At 52.4% G+C, this 17,670-nt stretch overlaps 2 protein-coding genes across 3 annotated transcripts in view; both read left to right on the top strand.

The window, feature by feature from the left end:
- The window catches only part of ZNF385A (zinc finger protein 385A), a 20,196-nt gene extending 9,236 nt beyond the window's left edge, over window positions 1–10,960 (top strand). Inside the window, exons 1-7 of one of the 2 annotated variants that reach the window (XM_006904489.3) lie at window positions 1,323–1,489; window positions 4,583–4,693; window positions 6,322–6,484; window positions 8,380–8,622; window positions 8,987–9,156; window positions 9,379–9,474; window positions 9,615–10,960. In XM_006904489.3, the coding sequence (XP_006904551.1) occupies window positions 1,460–1,489; window positions 4,583–4,693; window positions 6,322–6,484; window positions 8,380–8,622; window positions 8,987–9,156; window positions 9,379–9,474; window positions 9,615–9,845 (1,044 nt within the window). In that variant the 5' untranslated portion in view covers window positions 1,323–1,459 and the 3' untranslated portion in view covers window positions 9,846–10,960. Of the gene's footprint in view, window positions 1–1,322; window positions 1,490–4,582; window positions 4,694–6,321; window positions 6,485–8,379; window positions 8,623–8,986; window positions 9,157–9,378; window positions 9,475–9,614 lie in introns of those variants that run through there. The other variant, XM_006904488.3, reaches the window with a different exon arrangement.
- Window positions 10,961–14,466: 3,506 nt separating this feature from the next.
- Window positions 14,467–15,861, top strand: GPR84 (G protein-coupled receptor 84). The gene is given in 3 exon segments (XM_006926985.2): window positions 14,467–14,545; window positions 14,548–15,282; window positions 15,285–15,861. Coding segments are annotated over 3 exon segments (1,203 nt in total). The 3' UTR covers window positions 15,674–15,861.
- The last annotated feature ends 1,809 nt before the right edge of the window (window positions 15,862–17,670 follow it).

Raw genomic sequence — 17,670 nt, forward strand, 5'->3', positions numbered from 1 at the left:
TTCCGGTGAAGTTGGAGAAGCCAAGGGAGAGAGCGTGGCGGGCTGCATCAATAGTGTCAAATTCTGCAGGGGAACGAGGACTGCAGAAAAGCTGCAGACAGGCCTTTGGCAGTACTGTGCAGCAGTTAAGAACATGGCTTTGGAGTCAGGCTGCCCAGGTTTAAATTCAAATCCCAGTTCAGCCACTTCCTAGCTTATGACCTTGGGCAAATTATTTAACCTCAGTTCCCTCATCTATAAAATGAAGATAATGATAGTACTTTAGTAGTTGTGAAGATTAAATTAGGTAATCCATGCAAAAAGTTCAGTACAGAGGGTGGCACATTCCAAGGGCTCAATCAACATTAGGTGGTGGTGGTGGTGGTGGTGTTATTATTATTACTATTATTATTTATGGCAGGACCTCCCCCTTCCCGGGCTAATTCCTCCAGATCGCTCTCCTAATTGGGCAGTTACTACCCCTTAGACTCCCTCCCTGTATTATGTGTTTCTCTGCCCTTGATGTCCCTCACTGTCTCCCAGAGACCACAGGGTCTCTCTACATACAGTCCCCTGCTTCACTCATCTCTCTGCCCTAGGTGGAATGGGAGGGCATGAGACCCAGAGATGAGAGAGGGAATTCTAGGGACCTGTCCAGAGAGGATGAGGAGGTGTCTGGGGAAGTGGGCTACCCTGACCTCCTGCCCCTCATCCCCCAGCGCTGCCCGCACTCGATCGCCAGAGGGCAGCAAGTGCACGAAGCATAAGTTCTTAGAGACTCTGGTTCTCCAGCAGGTGGCAGGCGAGGGGAGGGAAGGGGAGGAGGTAGAAAATGGTTAGGAACGATGTCCCCAGTCTGAGGTCTATCCTGCCCCAGGTGCCCACAGCTCCAGTGATTCAGAGGAGTCACTAAGAGAACAATGCCTGACACCTGTGCTTGGTTTCCCATCCCTAGTAGAGGAAGTAGCATTTCAAAGGGCCCAGGGCCCGTGTGCAGAGGGAGCAGGGGAAGAATCGTCTTGGGACTCAGACGAGAGGCTATCAGCAGAGGAGAGACGGTCAGAGAGGAAAGGATGAAAGAAAGGAGAAATGTCCGAGCTAGAGAAACAGGGTCGTCCATAGGATTGGTAAGGACACTAGACCCAGCACGGGTCCCCAGCAGAGTTAAGCCGAGGTCATCTGATGTTCTATCGCCAGGCCGAGCGGCCCCTCGCCCGCGCTAGGTCTGCCCTGGAACAAGTGTCACTCCTTTTAGCCCTAGCCCCTCTTCAACCCTCTTAACTCCCTATTCCCACCCCTTCCTCAGCCCGCCCTCGGCCCCGCCTCCGGGGCGGGTCCGGTCCTGGCTGGCACCGCCTCCCCTTCTCCAGACCGGTCCGGCAGCACAGCCCCGAGCCACCCCGGGCAACGAGAGCCGCGTCGCTGGCCTGCCCGGCCCGGCCAGGCTCGGGTCCTCTGCCCGGGTCCGCCACCCCGGGCCATGGAGCCGAGGCCTCCCGGGTCCCGCAGGGTAAGCCACCCGGCCCCTCCTCTCTCCCTGGCTCCCGCCGCTGCCGCAGCGCCCCCACCCCCACCTCATCCCCGCCCGCCCCTGCGGGGCTGGCTACTTCTCCCTTCGCCCTGTCCTCGGGTTATCCGCCCCATCCTCCCCAACCGGTGTGGCTCTAACCAATCTCTGGATCCCAGCCCGCGCCCCGACTGCCGCCACCATACTGGATACCCCGGCCTCTGCTTCTCAGATCCTCGGAGTCCTCCAAATCTTCAGACTTCTCGTCTGGTCCTACACCAACCCTCAGATTACCATGCCGCTCAGATCCCTCTTATCCAGTCCTGACCCCATCCCAGTCTCTCTCCTTCCCAGCGTTTCTCCCCACAAGCTTCCACCTGCTCTTTAGACACCCCTAGCGCCCTCTCTTTCCTATTTCTATCTGTCCTGGCTCTCAGGTCTTCCCATCCCTAAGATTCCACCCCCTTCCCTTTTCGCCTTTATTTTGGGGGGATGGGGAAGTGGGGTGGTCAAACAAGGGGCAGCAGGTACCATCAGATAAAGGGCAATGGAAGGAAATATAATCATAGCCCCCCCCTCCGTGTTCCTGATCTGGTTTCCCCCCTTCCCTCCCCCTTGCCCTTCCTGATTCATTTTACCCCAGCTTTGGGGAGCAGTTCCCCTTCATGTCTGCTGTTGGAGGGCAGGTGGGAGGCAACTGTTTTGTGGACATTTCCAGGCAGTGTCTAGGCCAAAATCCTAGGGAAGGGGCTCTGAAGTGGAATCGGCTCTGGGAGATGCTGGCCTCTTCCCCTCCCCAGAGAGCCCTCATCTAGGTCACCAGGGCCTCTTGACCTTGGCCTGAAGCAGCATTTCAGTGGCTCACGTTCCACCTGCGCAGGGATTGGGCCCAGGAACCCTCATCTTCAGCCTGTTGTCTCCTCAGTTCCTGGAGGAGAGGGTGGGAAGGACCCACCTGACTGGGTCGCTCCCCTCTTCCCTGCCCACCCCTCCCCCTAGTTGGTATTTATGGACTTAAACCTGAGAAGGGGGTTGTGCAAGAGAAAAGACTCTAACCCCCCGAGGAAGGACTCAAGTGGGGCAGTGACAATTGTCAGGGGATGGCTGTTGGGATGGTCAGCCCACAAGTTCTCCTTAGGGGGGCTGGGTCCTCAGCCACTCAGGGGAGCAGGCTGAGATGATGGAGTGGGGCATAGATAGAACCAGGGGCCTCTGCTCTCCCCTCTCCATCCCACTTCTCTCTCCATACTGTTTAAATCTACTTAGGTTTCCTGGCCCAGATTGGGTTTCTGTTTGGGCTGAATTCCATTCCCCACCTCGCATGTGGGTAAGCCCAGGGACTGAGGAGAGCCCTGGGGCAGAGTTAAGGGTCTCTGGATAAGAAGGACTGATCCCTGGGGACTGAGAGCTGAGAGCAGTCATCTGTCTCCTTTTTCTGATTAAAGCCTGTCTCCAACTTGGTCTGTCTTTCTTTCTGCCAAATACATCATACCTCCACACAGATAAACATACAGCTGAAGATTATACAACTTGACCATTCATGGTGTCGGCAGAACCCACGGCACAGAAATGTTGATACATAAATGATATACACACAGCACATGACACTCCTTCACACTCCACCCATGCACAGATTGATCACAGACTGCCTAGACACAGAGACACACCCATTCTTCCCCTATTTTGCTTTCTTTGAATTGGTCCTTCCTTGGCTTCCAGGAAGTGAAAATTAAACCCTGGAGAGGGGCCGGTTCCAGCCCAGGACAGGCCAAGAGATTGACACTTGTCAGTCAGACCAGTTATCTGAACCTGGTCATGGTTCCTGCCTCTATCTCTACCAAATGGGGCAGCCTATTTCATAGGGATGCTAAAGCCACTTCCTGACATTACCCCCAACCAGCCAGTGAGACTACTGGGGAGAGCAGAGGGGAGCCAGGATGTGTGGGCTTTCTAGACTTGAACCACCTTCCTCCCACTGCTTCATGTTCCTGTCTTTCACCAGTATCTCACTGGAAACCACTGGGCCGAAGGAGGGGCTCAGCTGAGAAGCTAAGAAACCCCCAACTCCCCCAACAACTGTTTTTTACTTGATCCTTCCACCTGGAAGATAAGGTTTCAACTCTAATTTGGTTCCATTTTTATGAGAGGTCCAGGAGGATCACACTGCCCTCCTCAGCCTCAGCTGCATTCCAGTCTGCCTTTCTCTGGCTGCCTAGGGGCCAGAAGGGAGGAGGACTGTGCTAGGAGGCAGTTTTTATGCCTCCAGGCCCCTGGCTTCATCCTCTGATAGCAGAAGGCCTCAGAGAAACTCCCATCCTCTCCCCTCCTCATGTGAACTCTTGGCAGGAGACTGCAAAGACATCTGCTGACCCAGGGTGGAAGTAGAGACTGTTCCCAATCCCGCCCAGCCCACAGCCCTGCCCTAGAAGCCCTGTGATCAGGGGGAGTTCAGAAGATCTCTGGCTAGCCCAGCTTCTTAGGTTCCCCTATTATTCGCTAGAGCCACCTACTCTTTCCTGAGTTCTTTTACTCCCTCTAGAAGCTGTTGTCTTAAAGAGGTCCAGGAAGTGAGTATGATAAGGTAACCTGGGGTTCAGAGATGGGAAACTGGGAACATCTGCCTTCTGGGACCAGAAGCTTGGCTTGGTAGATAGTATTGCCCCAGAGGGGAGGCCAAAAAAGGCCTTAACGGAAGGCCTTAGGATCTGGGGAGCTTTGAGACTCCCTGTCAGTGGGCTGCTGGTGGATCAGCCCTAGCTGTAAGAGATAGGTCAAGGTGACAGAGTTGGATCTTCATGGTATAACAGACCAAGACAAGAGTCCAGGTTCAAGTTCCAGCTTTGGTGAGACCTTAGGCAAACCACTTCTTTCTGTCAAATGGGAGCACTGGGCCAGTTGATCCCTCAGATCCCTTCTAGAGCTGTAAAGATTGGTCTGGGAGGGAATCAGGGACGACTGAGGCCCAGAGTCCTCAGGCATACTGAGAGGTAGGGAGGAGGCTCTGGAGACTTTGGTTTAACCTAGCTGCTGTCCCTGGGGGGTGATGGACATAAGCTTGTGCTGGGGCTCCTGGCTCACCCCAGCCTGCCTCTACAGATGGACCCTGTGCAGAAGGCTGTGCTCTCCCACACTTTTGGAGGACCCTTGCTCAAGACCAAGAGGCCCATCATTTCCTGTAATGTCTGTCAGATCCGCTTCAATTCTCAGGTAAGAAGCCCAGCCCCTCGCCTACCCAATGAGTGGGGCAGGAGCAGCCAGGGGGATTTTGGGGGAGAACAGAGTCTGGGAGCTCTGGATGAGGGGCAAGGATTAAGGGGATATCAGGGGAAGGGCAGGGAATGGGATACTGCAGGAGGGGCAGGGGACGATAGAAAGCACTTGAGAGACAAGAGATGGCTGTATATTTCAATGTGAAGTAGACCAGTCCACTAAGGCTGACCCCTCCCTCCCTCAGGAACTGAGGCATCCCTGGCTCAGAACTTCTTGGAACACAGGTGGTCATCAGATCTGGGTGGGAGAGTGGCCTCTGGTCTACTGGTCCTTGGGCACAGGGCTGAGTTAGGTCATCAGCTTCCCTGCAGATCCTCTGCCTTCCCTGGCCTCTGCTAAATGCCACCCCTGGCCCACCCACTTCCTTCTAACCTCCTGGCTCCCTCCTTCCTCCAAATCACACACAAGGTCTGGTCCCTATTCCCTCTCATGGGATTTTCCTATAGGGAGAAGCCACCCAAAACTCAGAACCTAGGTGTCTGGACTCCTAGATTTCCTCCCTCCAAGGCTCCCTTAGGATTTCTGTGTGGGTCTAGAGGTGCATGTTCCAAGAGCTTTTGGAGAAAAACAGCAGAGCCTCTCTTTCTGCTGAGTAGGGAAAAATAAAGCATGTTTTGTTTCTCTACCCAGTCCACACATATACACACCATGCTGCCAGGCTTTGCACACCACCATCTTACCCCTGGGCTGTCAGTCTTCTTTTTCCGCCTATCCATGCCTTTTATTTCTATTCTATTCCTGTCTGGGTGACCTTGTGGCTCCAGGATTGTATGTTCTTAACAGGGGTGCACATGGTGGGGTGGGGTGGAGCCAGGACCAACCCAGCTTTATTTAGGCCTCTTCTTCACCTCAACCCCAGCCATCCCCTTTCCCACCCTGGTTTCATTCACTGGTGGAAAATGGAAGACGGGAGGGATGGGGGGCCAATAGCAGGCAACCCTCCCCTCTTTTTGTCCTTCCCTTCCCTCCCAAACTAAGCGGCTCTGTTTTGACAGCTGTCTCTGCTGCTGTCTCTGTCTCCAGAGCTGGGCTTGGGGCCAGGGTCCTCCAGGGTGTCTGCAGAGGCTTCAGGGAAAATGAGACAGGGAGGAGTAGTCAGTATAGAGATCAGACCTCAGAGCTCCTGGGACTCCCAGACTGAGGATCCAGACTGAGGATGGAAGCAGCAAAGTCTGGGTCCTGGGACCAGGGGACACCGGCCTGAGGTCTAAGAGGATGCTAACTGGCTGGATTGCTAGGCCCCTTGCATTTAGGATTCTGTAGGTGTGGGGTCCTGCCTCACTTCAGGACCAGGTGGGAAGTCTGAATCAGCACCAGCCCCTGGGTATGGTAGTGTGGTGGAGCCTGAGCTAGGTAGAGATCCAGATTCCCAGTGACTCAAATTTGAGAAGCTAGTCTGAACTCCAAGAATAAGCAGGGCTCTTTGGTGTGGGGCTTTACATCTCACTGGTATAGAGATTCACTGCAGCCTGCTGAGACCACACCAGGACCTAAAGGAGCTCTGTGGGGAGAATGATCAGATGAAAGATGATCTCAATTTCCATTTTCTTCCTCCATCCCTAAAGAGCCAGGCTGAGGCACACTACAAGGGTAATCGCCACGCCCGAAGAGTCAAAGGCATTGAGGCTGCCAAGACCCGAGGCCGGGAGCCTGGTGTCCGGGAACCTGGAGACCCAGCTCCCCCAGGCAGCACCCCCCCAAATGGGGATGGTGTAGCCCCCCGTCCAGGTGTGTCTGACTCCTCCACATTCTTCAACTGATTTTATCTCTTCTGTTCTTTCCCCCACTTCCCAGAATTCTCCTCTGCTTTCATCTCTCTCTTCCTCAGCCCTCACCTTACCCCCACCCTCACCCAAGGTGAGTCCTGGAGCCAGGCACCATGATGCAAAATTTCCATACTATCACACCCACACCCACCCCAGCTTCTCTCAACAGAGTTCCCACTGTCTTTCCCACCACCCAGTGACTCAGAAAGGGGCTAGGGAGAGGCCACCTGGCAAACTTCCTCAAGAAAAAGAGAACCATCAAATCCAGGGAGAGGCCCCTTCATCTTAGGAAGAGGGGTGAGGAGAGAATCAGGAGACTGAGAGCCCAGGAAACCCAGGCAACTCTCTGGATGATCTTGGGTAGATCTTTGGACCTTTCTGGGCCAGAGTTTTCTTTTCTGGGAAATAGGACAGTAAGACTTTAAGATCTTAGAGGTCTCTTCCATATTTACAAAGGCAACTCTGAAATTCTTTCTCCTTCATGGCTAGTGGCCATTTTCAACCATACTTCCAGCCAAGAAACTAGAAAGAAGGAGTAACAAGACAGGAAAGATATAAGCCACCCCCATGATCAGAGGTCTGTCATGGCCAGCTCCAGAGAGAACTAACACCCCATGTCTTCCTTATCCTTGCCTGTTCTTCCTGCCCCACCCTAAGCAGAATGAGAACCAAGCATCTGTACCACCAGCTTGGGAAACAGGCCCCCACTCTCACCACACACACACACACACACACACACACACACACACACACACACACACACTCTCACTCCATCCCTCAGGATGCACAGAGAGGGTGGGCAGGTGAACTGAGTTCTAACTGCTCTGGCTGCTTCCTAGCTTGATCATCTTGGATTAATTTGATGACATCTCTGTGGGGATGATGATGGTAGTGGTGTTGGTAGGTAGGTAACATTTCTTGAATAGCACTATTCTAGGTGCTTTATACATATTACCTCATTTAGTTCCTACAATATCTCTCTAAGGAGATAAAAGTACCTGCCCTGCTTTTATAAGCCATGAAGTCCTGTCCAGACTGAGATATAAGTGTGCTGTCTGGATTGGGATGAAGGTAAAGGATGTCAGAAATGAGTACCAGAAAGAAAGGAAAAGATCACATTTATGGACAAGCAAATGGACACTCGCAGGGGTCAGGAGGTCCCTTTCCACTAGCTCCCCACCCCCACCACCAGCCTCCTCATGACCCGGAAACTGGATCGGCTGCTGGAGCAAGAATGGGAGCACTAGAGTTTCCCCTGTACAGAGGCCAGAACCCAGCGTTGAGGCCTAGGGCCTGTGCATCTTTAATTGAGCCATGAATTATAGAGCAGCCCACATCCCTGTCTCTTCCCTCTCCGGTTCTAGCCACCTATCTGAAAAATTTTGCTATGTCAGTGTCTGTCTCTCTCGACCTCTCCTCACTTGCCTTGCCTCTGTCCCTTCCTAGAGCTCTTTGGCATGCTTCCCTGGGGACTGGGCAGAACTCTGGAAAGGGGCTGACCAGTCAGGAAACCCAGGCTGGCTGGCAGGCAGACCACTGAGGGGTAAATCCTTGTTCCATGTTTCTCCCCTGGCTAGGCTGGCCTCCAGCTTCACCCTGAACAGGAGGCCAGTGGGGCTGAACCCCTCAGCTATTCCCAGCTTATGGAAAATGAGCCAGGCATTGCAGTCTCACACCCAGCCTGCGGCAGCTGGACCACATTTGGCTCTGGCCCAGGGCATGAGTGTATGCATGTTGTCACAGGGTGGGGACTCCTGGGCTCTTGCCCTCCAGGAAATGCGGGTGAGTTTCCTCCATATAAAGAATCTTCTCTAAAAGCCATCTCGGGTGACCCCTATGTTTCTCCCCCAACAACAGTTTCCATGGAGAATGGACTGGGTCCAGCCCCAGGATCCCCAGAGAAACAGCCTGGCTCCCCATCCCTTCCCAGCATTCCAGAGACTGGTCAGGGTGCAACCAAGGGTGAAGGGGGGACTCCAGCCCCAGCTTCCCTGCCTGGGGGTAGCAAGGAAGAGGAGGAAAAGGCCAAGCGACTGCTTTACTGTGCCCTGTGCAAGGTGGCAGTGAACTCCCTGTCCCAGCTTGAGGCACATAACAAAGGTATGGACTTCCCTGCCCCTACCCCCACTCCCCTGACCTCAGCCCACTCCTGTTCCCCACAATCTAATTCCCCTGACTTCTAATATCTCTGTACCCTCTAAGACCTACCAGTCTATCTCCCTTCCTAATCATCTCCCCCATTCCTTGGCCCCGTACTTCCTCAGTTTCCCTCCCCATCTTATTTTACCTATGACTCTCTCTTGACTCACCCTGTGTTTGGGTGGGAGGGTCCCAAGGGGCTTGAAAAAACCCCACACTTGACCCCCCACCCCCATATTGTAATTGGAAATGTGGGTATTTGAGGCCTAGTAGCCCTGGGGAATTTTTCCTCCAGTCTTTACCTCCTGACCTCTGTGGGTTCCAGGTACTAAGCACAAGACAATTCTGGAGGCCCGAAGTGGGCTGGGCCCCATCAAAGCTTACCCTAGGCTGGGGCCTCCCACTCCAGGGGAACCAGAGGCCCCTGCCCAGGACCGAACCTTCCACTGTGAGATTTGCAATGTCAAGGTCAACTCGGAGGTCCAGCTGAAACAGGTGGGTCCAAGGCCTTTCCCAGGAATTCTGGGGAGTTCCACCCGCTGAGTGGAGAGAGAGAACAGGGAGTTTGGATGGGGGCTCTTGTTCAGGGACATCCTTTGGTGCCACAGAAGGGGTGGGGCCAGGGGCTTGGGGTGTGATTACCCATCTTATAGCCCTGCCTCCTGGCTGTTACTCCTTTCCTAGTGACTCACAGTCCCTACCCATTCGCCCTTGCAGCACATTTCCAGCCGGCGGCACCGAGATGGCGTGGCCGGGAAGCCCAACCCTTTACTGAGCCGTCACAAGAAGCCTAGGGGCCCCGCGGAGCTGGCGGTGAGACCTGGGAGCTGGTGAATTCGACAATGGGGAAAACGGAGCAGGGAGGAAAAGGGGACTCGGGGCAGCCCGTGGAGAGGTAGGGTTTACAGGGCCGAAAACTGACCTCCCTCTTTCTGCCCCTCTCCCTCCTGCAGGGCACGCTGACTTTCTCCAAGGAGCTGCCCAAGTCCCTGGCAGGCGGCCTGCTCCCCAGCCCCCTGGCGGTGGCTGCGGTGATGGCAGCGGCAGCAGGCTCCCCGCTGTCCCTGCGCCCGGCTCCAGCCGCACCTCTCTTACAGGGACCGCCGATCACCCACCCTTTGCTCCACCCGGCCCCTGGGCCCATCCGAACAGCGCACGGACCCATCCTCTTCTCCCCCTACTGACCTGAACCCTGAACCCCCTCCCATTCAACGCCCCCACCTCCAGCCGGGACCCAGGCCTCCGGGCTGCCAAGCCCGCCCCTCCTCCCGGCACTCCCTGAATGATCTCTCTCCTTCCCCCCCACCCCGAGGTACGGGGTTCCAGGAAAGGGGAGGGGTAGTGGGGGAGGGGGACTTCAGAAGGGGGGGAACACCCCAGATCTCAGGGAACCCCGCCCCCTGCCCTTCCCTCTCCCCTAGAAAAGGGGGGGCCGTCTCACCCCCGAGCCCCCTTGGAGACACCCCCCTCCCAAAAGCCATGTCCATCCAGCCCTTCCCCCCCAAACCTAGCACAAAACGGGGTTCACAAGCCATGGTCGGGGTCCAGGGGGCAGAAATGGATTTTCTTGGCAATAAGCGGACTCTGGGACTCCGGCCCCCTACCCCCAAAACCGAAGCGCTTCCGTGAACACCCCCGTCCTCCACAGGGGGAAGGGAGCAGGCGGGATCCTGGGTCCCTCATAAGCACTTTGGTTTTACCGTCTGCAACCTCACTGTGCCCGCCCCGCACCATGACCCCGCCCCAGGTCTAGCCGGGCCCATCGCAGGGGGCAGCACTTGGGGGCATCTCTGGCACTTGGGTGGGACCAAGTAGATGCCCCATAGAACCTCCCCTCACCTTCTTCCTCCCCAGTCCAGATTCCATTCTTTTCACCAGCACCCATCGCCCAAGGGGTACTGAGGGGGGCAAGGGGTGTCCAGTCCAAGCCCACCCCCGCCTCGCCTTCCGCAAAACTGTGAGCAAAAAGCAATAGAAGCCTCGCCCCCGCCCTTCCCCTTTCCGCAGGATTCGCAGTCTGTAGCCTCCCCATCCCAGCTCCTAGACCTCATGGCTGTCCCCTCCCACCAGATACCACTGTACAACTCCAGCGGGGCGTGACCTCACCCCTCCCCGTGGTTTCCGTATCGTCAGCCCTTCCAGTCACCGACCCCGGAGGGGGCCGGGCCCCCATTGGCCTTCCCCTCCCCATCAACTCTTTCTGCTTGACGATGTAGCAACCCTGGCCACACACCCACGTCTTTCCCTTTTCCTTCTCCCTGACAATAAAGTCTGGATTCGTTGCCCTCCGTCCCCTAGACTCATACTCTAAATCTTTGCCTGCTATTTTGGGAGCAATTTCATCGGGATATGTATCTGTATGGTGAGGGGGATCGGCACACAGGAAAGGGGGCCAGAAGAAGGAGGGGATTAGAAAGAGGCAAGGTCCAAGGCTTGTGCGAAGCGAACGAAGCTCCCCATCCCACTCACCCCCACTCCGGTCCAGCTCAAGTGTAAACTTGGCGCTGGGGAATCATTTCGAGTCCCGGTCGCGGATTGCCGACTCAGCTGTTGAGAATTCTCTGCAACTCCACCAGGCGGCGCCAACGACATGGGAAAGGAGTCTCGTAGGGGAGCCAGATCTAGACCCAGCCTCAGACAAAGGAAAGAATCAAGGCTTTTGTGCCTATTGAGGGAAACCCTCGCCACGCAAGACATGGGAAGAAACGGGGGCGGGGACTGGGAATCCGAGCTCTAGGCTCTGCTTGGCCTTTGGGTTAGTCCCTTCCACTCTCTGGACCTCAGTTTCCCCATCTGCAAAATGAGCAGGTCTGGGTCTCTTAAAAGTTTATTGAGACTTCGTGTATCCAATACCAAAAAACTGGGACCATGCTATTTATAGATATTCTAGAATACCTTCTCACCTGGTCCCCTAAATGGTATGTGGGACAGAGGAGCACACTCTTCTCTCATATAAGGGGGAGGGCAAGGGGACAGAGGTCTTCTCTTTATCTCTAAAATTCAGTTCAACCACACACTCCCAAGAGTAGCTAGTGACTCTGATCCCTCTCTCTAACCCTGCTGGGCGGCAAGGTCAAACAAAAAAGACCAGACCAGAACCCAGGATCTCTATGGGGTCCTCCCGAGTTGCACCCTTGCTCACTTCCCCCTTCTACCCACTTCCAAGTCTCGCAGAAGAAAGGAGGAGGGAATTGATGAAAGCTGTTAAAGAGGAAGGAGAGGAGAATAGGGGCCTCCCTGGTTTGTCAACTGTGAAGTTGGGGTGGTAGTTCGCTGTGGGATCAGCAGTGGAACCCATCGAGGAGTTTTGGATTTGTTTGTGTTTTCAAGTCCATCTAGCTAAAAAAAAAAAAAAGAAGAAGAAGAGGTCCAGAAGTCTAAGGGGTAAGAGTGGCCCTACAGAAGAATAGGTAGAGAAAAGCAGGGGCTGGGTCACATGTGGGAAGAAAGATAGGTGCTGGAAGAAATTGGGGTTAGAGGAGCTGAGATATTAGCATGCCCTACAAGTACCTCAAACCTAGTCTAAAACTGAATGCATGATTTAACCCTTCCCTAAACATGCTGTGCTCCCCACATTCCCTGTCTTATCAAGAGTGTCATCATCCACTGGAAAACTGAGATTCATCTGAGACATCCTTCTTTCCAACCCTTCATCCAATGAGTCACTAAATAAGTACTATGTGGCCTCTTAAAGACCTACAGGTCCTGATCACTGTTCTCCGTTCCCATACTGCTGTAACTAGGACTGGCTACATAATTTGTGGGGAGCAGTGCAAAATGAAAAAGCAGGGCCCCTTCTTCAAAAAGGACCTCAAGACAGTGACCACAGAACATTAAACCAAAAACTGGACTTTTCAAGAGCAGCACCCTGTGCGATAATGTAGGTGGCATGCCCATGAAGCCAGCCCTAGCCCCAACTCAGGCCCTGCCGGTCTGTTGTCTGAACTGACGCCTCTTTACTGCTCTCTCTCGTTTCTGGCCTGCATGCTTTCACTCCTTACTCACAGTTATCTTAGTGCCCATCTCTCCATCGCCTCCAGGATAAAACCCAGCCCCTCAGCATGATACACAAGGCCTTCCTTGATCTCAGCCTTGCGCACCTCTCCAGGATCTTCTCTGTTGCTCCCTACCTCACACTCTTTGTTCACCTCTACCTAAACCTTTGTGACTCTATGCATCCTGTTCCCTTTGTCCAGAATGTCCTACTTACCTTCCCAAAAAAACTGTTCATCACTCAAAATCCAGCACAGATATCTCTCTGTGGACCCTTTTTCCTGATCTCCTCCCTTAACAGCTAACTCCTCTTCTCAAAGCCCCTGATACACTTTAGAGCAGAAGTTGTCAAACTTTTTCTTAACAGGTAAGATAGTAAATATTTTAGGTTGTGCTGGCCAAGAGGTAAAATTGAGGATATTGTGTAGGAACCATTTAAAATGGAACCATTTTAAAATGAGGAAGAAAAAAAATTGTTGGCTCATGGCCCACACAAAAATAGATAGCAGGCCAGGTTTGGTCCATAGGCCAAAGTCTGCCAACCCCTGCTTTAGAGAACCATTTAAGCATTTTTATATTTACATATTTGTCTCCTCTGCTAGACTATGCACAAGCCCATGTACAAAAACTTCTTGTATCCCTAACGTGTAATACGTATTTGTTGAATGAATGGATGAATGATTGAAACTTGTGGGGAGTGAGGCCAGAATCCTGGCTGCTTCATTTCCCACCTTTCTTCATCTGACTCATTTTTCAGATGTGCTAGGATATTACATGGGACCCTCTGACTTGAACCGTCTCCAAATCCTGGAGAGAGGGAAGGCAGTGCTCCCCGCCACCTCCCCCCAAAAACCCGCCCCCCAAAAGCCAAGGCTTCTGGAGTGCCTAGAGTTGATCCTCGGTCTTGTCCTTTGGCCCCTTGGGAAGTGGCTCAGATGTTCTACTGCTCTGTCTCTATGTCTCAACAATTCTTGGCAATGATCTTATAGGTGTTCTGCCATGCAAAGACAGGAAGGGAACAGAGCTTGGTTTTCAGGAAGGAGAAAGGGAGAGATAATATGGCTCTGGAGTAAGTAACAGGGGAATTTCAACAGAGAAGCCCAGATTTCACTAGCCAATGCAGAACAAGTAGGACTGGAGGCAGGGAAGGAAGTGGCTGAGCTTGGGTAACTAGAGAATTTCTTATTCTTTCAGTTTAGCATAATAGGCAACATGAAAACAGGGTACCTCCTGTTTGGAGTTTGACTGCCCACCAGAAAGGACTGCCTTTTGAGTTAGTTGGATTTCTTCTTCCACTGGAGAGAGAATTGAAGGCTGGGAGACTCAGGTGAGTGATCTTGTGGTGGGTGTACTTTTACTTTCTCTGTCTCCTCATCTCCCAGGTAATAAAAACAGAAAAAAACCGAGGCGTGTGTATGTGTAGTGAATAGGGACTATAGCAATATCCTAAATACAGAGAGGAACTCCTGGGTGGTCTTAGGGGGCAGGGAAGAAATTCAAAAGGTTAGAGGGCACTGGGGTGTGGCATGTGGGTAGATATTGAATGGGACCTGGAGTTTGGAGTGGACAGAGACTAGGAGATAATTAGATAAGAATTTGGGGAAATTTTTGAGAATGGGAAAGAACTAAGAGAACCTATGGAGAGGACTGGAGATCTTGGGATGAAGAGGCCTGGGGATGGTTCGGGAGGCTGGTGAGCTCCTGGAGCAGTTCAGGTGTCCAAGAGCCCAGAGTTGTTCAAGAGATCTAAGTTCAAAGTCAAGTTCTGACTCCCTCTTCCCCTTCTACCCACCCCCTCCTTCAGCCTCTGTCATGTGGAACACCTCTGATGCCAACTTTTCCTGCTACCATGAGTCTGTGCTGGGCTATTGTTATGTTGCAATTACCTGGGGGTGGTGGTGGCTGTGACAGGCACCATGGGCAACGTGCTCACCCTGCTGGCCTTGGCCATCCAGCCCAAGCTCTGTACCCGCTTCAACGTTCTCATAGCCAACCTCAAAGTGGCTGATCTGCTCTACGGCACCATTTTTCAGCCCTTCTCCATGGACACCTATCTTCACCTGCACTGGAGAACTGGTGCCACCTTCTACAGGGTTTTTGGACTCCTCCTCTTTGCATCCAACTCTGTCTCCATCCTCACCCTCTGCCTCATCGTCCTGGGACACTACCTCCTCATTGCCTACCCTAAGCTCTTTCCCCAAGTGTTCAGTGCCAGGGGGATAGTGCTGGCACTGGTGGGCACTTGGGTGGTGGGTTTGGCTAGCTTTGCCCCGCTCTGGCCTATCTATAACTTGGTGCCTGTAGTCTGTACCTACAGCTTTGACCGAATCCAAGGCCGGCCCTACGCCACCATCCTCATGGGCATCTACTTTGCGCTTGGGCTCAGCAGTGTAGACATCTTCTGTTGCCTCATCCACCACCAGGTGAAGTGAGCAGCACAGGTGCTGGATCAGTACAAGCTGCACTAGGCAAGTGTCTGCTCCAAACATGTGGCTAGGACAGATGAGGCCATGCCTGGTCACTTCCAGGAGCTGGACAGTGGGATAGCAACAGGAGGGGCCAGTGAGAGGATTTCATCTGAACCAGTCAGTGCTGCCACCACACAGACCCTGAAAAAAGACTCATCAGAAATGGGGACCAGAGCAACAGCAAGGTAGCTAAGCAGACGGCAGAGAAAAGCTCTCCAGAAGCACCTGCCAAGGCCAGGCCAAAAATAAGAGCCCAAAAAACTCAGGACTCTCCATCAGAGTTTGGGAAGGTGACTCTGATGTGTTTTGATGTGTTCCTCTGCTTTGTCCTGAGTTACATCCCTTTCTTGCTGCTCAACATCTTAGATGCCAGGGTCCAGGCTCCCCGGGTTGTCCATATGCTTGCTGCCAACTTCACCTGGCTCAGTGGTTGCATCAACCCTGTGCTCTATGCAGTCATGAACTGCCCATTCCACCAAGCCTATGGCTCCCTCTTAAAACGAGGGCCTCAGAGTTTCTGTAGACTCCAGAGTTTCCGTAGGTTCCATTAGAACTATGTTGCCACTCACCAGCATCTGGGACTGTTTCCTCCAGAATTATAGTGGCCAGCTGGTATAGGAGTAGATGAAAGTAAGACCTGTGGACATTTTCATAGACAACCTCTCCCCAAACCCCAAATTAGGCATATCCATCCCTTACTCAATGTTTTAGGCTGTCCGAGGTGCATTATTAATTATTAATAAATGAATTCCATTCTTTTAATGCTCAGGTGTGGTCTTTGGGGAAGAAGGAAATAGGCCAGTGTTAGTTTGCAGTTGGAACCTAATAGTGGAGAGTTTTGGGGGACCCAGGTCAGAGCATGGGCGGAAAGCAGTTGGCCTGGGACATAGCCTTCGGATGAGGAGTTTCTAGGTATAAAACATATGAGTTTAAGAGGATTAGCCTGCTTTTTGTTTAACTTCTCAGAAATGACCCCTACCCCAAACTATTGCTGCCAGGATCCTCCCATCCCTGCAAACAGGTATTTTTCAGCTCAAAACATTTTTTTTTAATCCAGCTTTGATAGCCACTTCAGTGAGGCCAGCCCCTAGCCCTTGCCTTATCCAAAGAGAATGTTCACCGGAGAGAACTCGATCTGTGAGAATGGAATAGAGTTTAGCTGAGGCAATGGTACGTACACAGGCATTCTAGCTGCCTTAGCAGGGTCATGCTGGTTGGAGCTAAATCACTTGACCCCTCAGTTTCCTCAGACTTGCTCTTGTCATCCTGGGTTATAAAAGCAGAACACAGACTCTAGTTAGGAGGGCTCAGGGGCCAGCTGAGGGGAGATCGTACCATTCCCTTCCCCCAGCCTGACTAACATCCTGTCACTGTTGCACATGCAGCACACACAAACTTAAAGCACCTGTGGCCACCAGGTGACGCTGGTCCTCTGTGTTTCCTTTCTGGTTTCCCCGTTGAAGACAGGTGTCTGAGGGACTGAGAGTCCAGAGACACCCCTCCTCTCCCTTCAAGCAAGGGTGGAGACCCAGGGATCTGCACCCTTCTCTTTTCCTCAAACTTAGGAAGAAAAATGAACAATTAGACATTTATTACTCATGAGATATTTATTGTCTACTTGGTTAGGGTGGTGGAGCAGGTTTGGTGCTGTGCTGACACTGGGGGTGGAATGTGAGTCATGTTGACAGTGATGCTGCTCTGGCTACATGCTGTCCCCTCTTTGCCCCCAAGTACGTGGTTTGAAAGAACAAAGTGAAATCTGGAGAGATTCATACAAGGACAAAAATATAGTGGGGATGGACAGATCTATACCCTCACATTCAACACTTCTGGGGCTCAGGAATCCTGCCTCCTAATTCAGAACATGTGCTTCTGAAGTGTCCTTCTTCTACAAAAATTACAGCAGTCTAAACTGAATCAAGTATAGGCTACTGAGGCAGGGGCCCAGACAAGTGGGGTGAACAATAAAGGACCAATAAAGAAAATCATCCCAGGAGTGTAGAAACCAGGGTTTCTGTCAATGTACTCATAATTAGCTCTGAACCTGAGCAGGGCCCTGGACCACTCTGGGCCTCAGGTTTTATCTGTACAAAGATGAGGGTGGGGTACATGCTTATGTGCCCCAGTGCTGTCCTAAATCCTGTAAATATATTACTTTGTGTAAACTCCACATAATTTACAATGAAGTATCTATTATAATCTCTTGCTTACAAATAAAAAAAAAAATTGAAGCACAATTTGGCTTATGCAATTTGTCTAAAGTCGAAGGGCTAGTAAGTGGTATGACTGTGATTTGAGAACAGAGTCTGACCTCAGTACCAGCCCACATGTCTACCACTACAGGATATCAACCTTTCTAAAACTAGAATTGAGTGACCAGATGATCCCTAGAAGTCTTTCCTGCTCAGAGCTTCTAAGATTCTGAAAGTTGATAATTCTCTAAAGGGTTGTAAAAGGGTTTACTTTTCATATTCCTTGAAGGCAATTCAAAAGCTTTAGCAAGGGGAAATGAGCAGCAATAGGGATTGAGGTTAGACTTCAGGAGGGA

The sequence above is a fragment of the Pteropus alecto genome, unplaced genomic scaffold, assembly GCF_000325575.1.
Source record: "Pteropus alecto unplaced genomic scaffold, ASM32557v1 scaffold220, whole genome shotgun sequence".
Classification (NCBI taxonomy): Eukaryota; Metazoa; Chordata; class Mammalia; order Chiroptera; family Pteropodidae; genus Pteropus; species Pteropus alecto.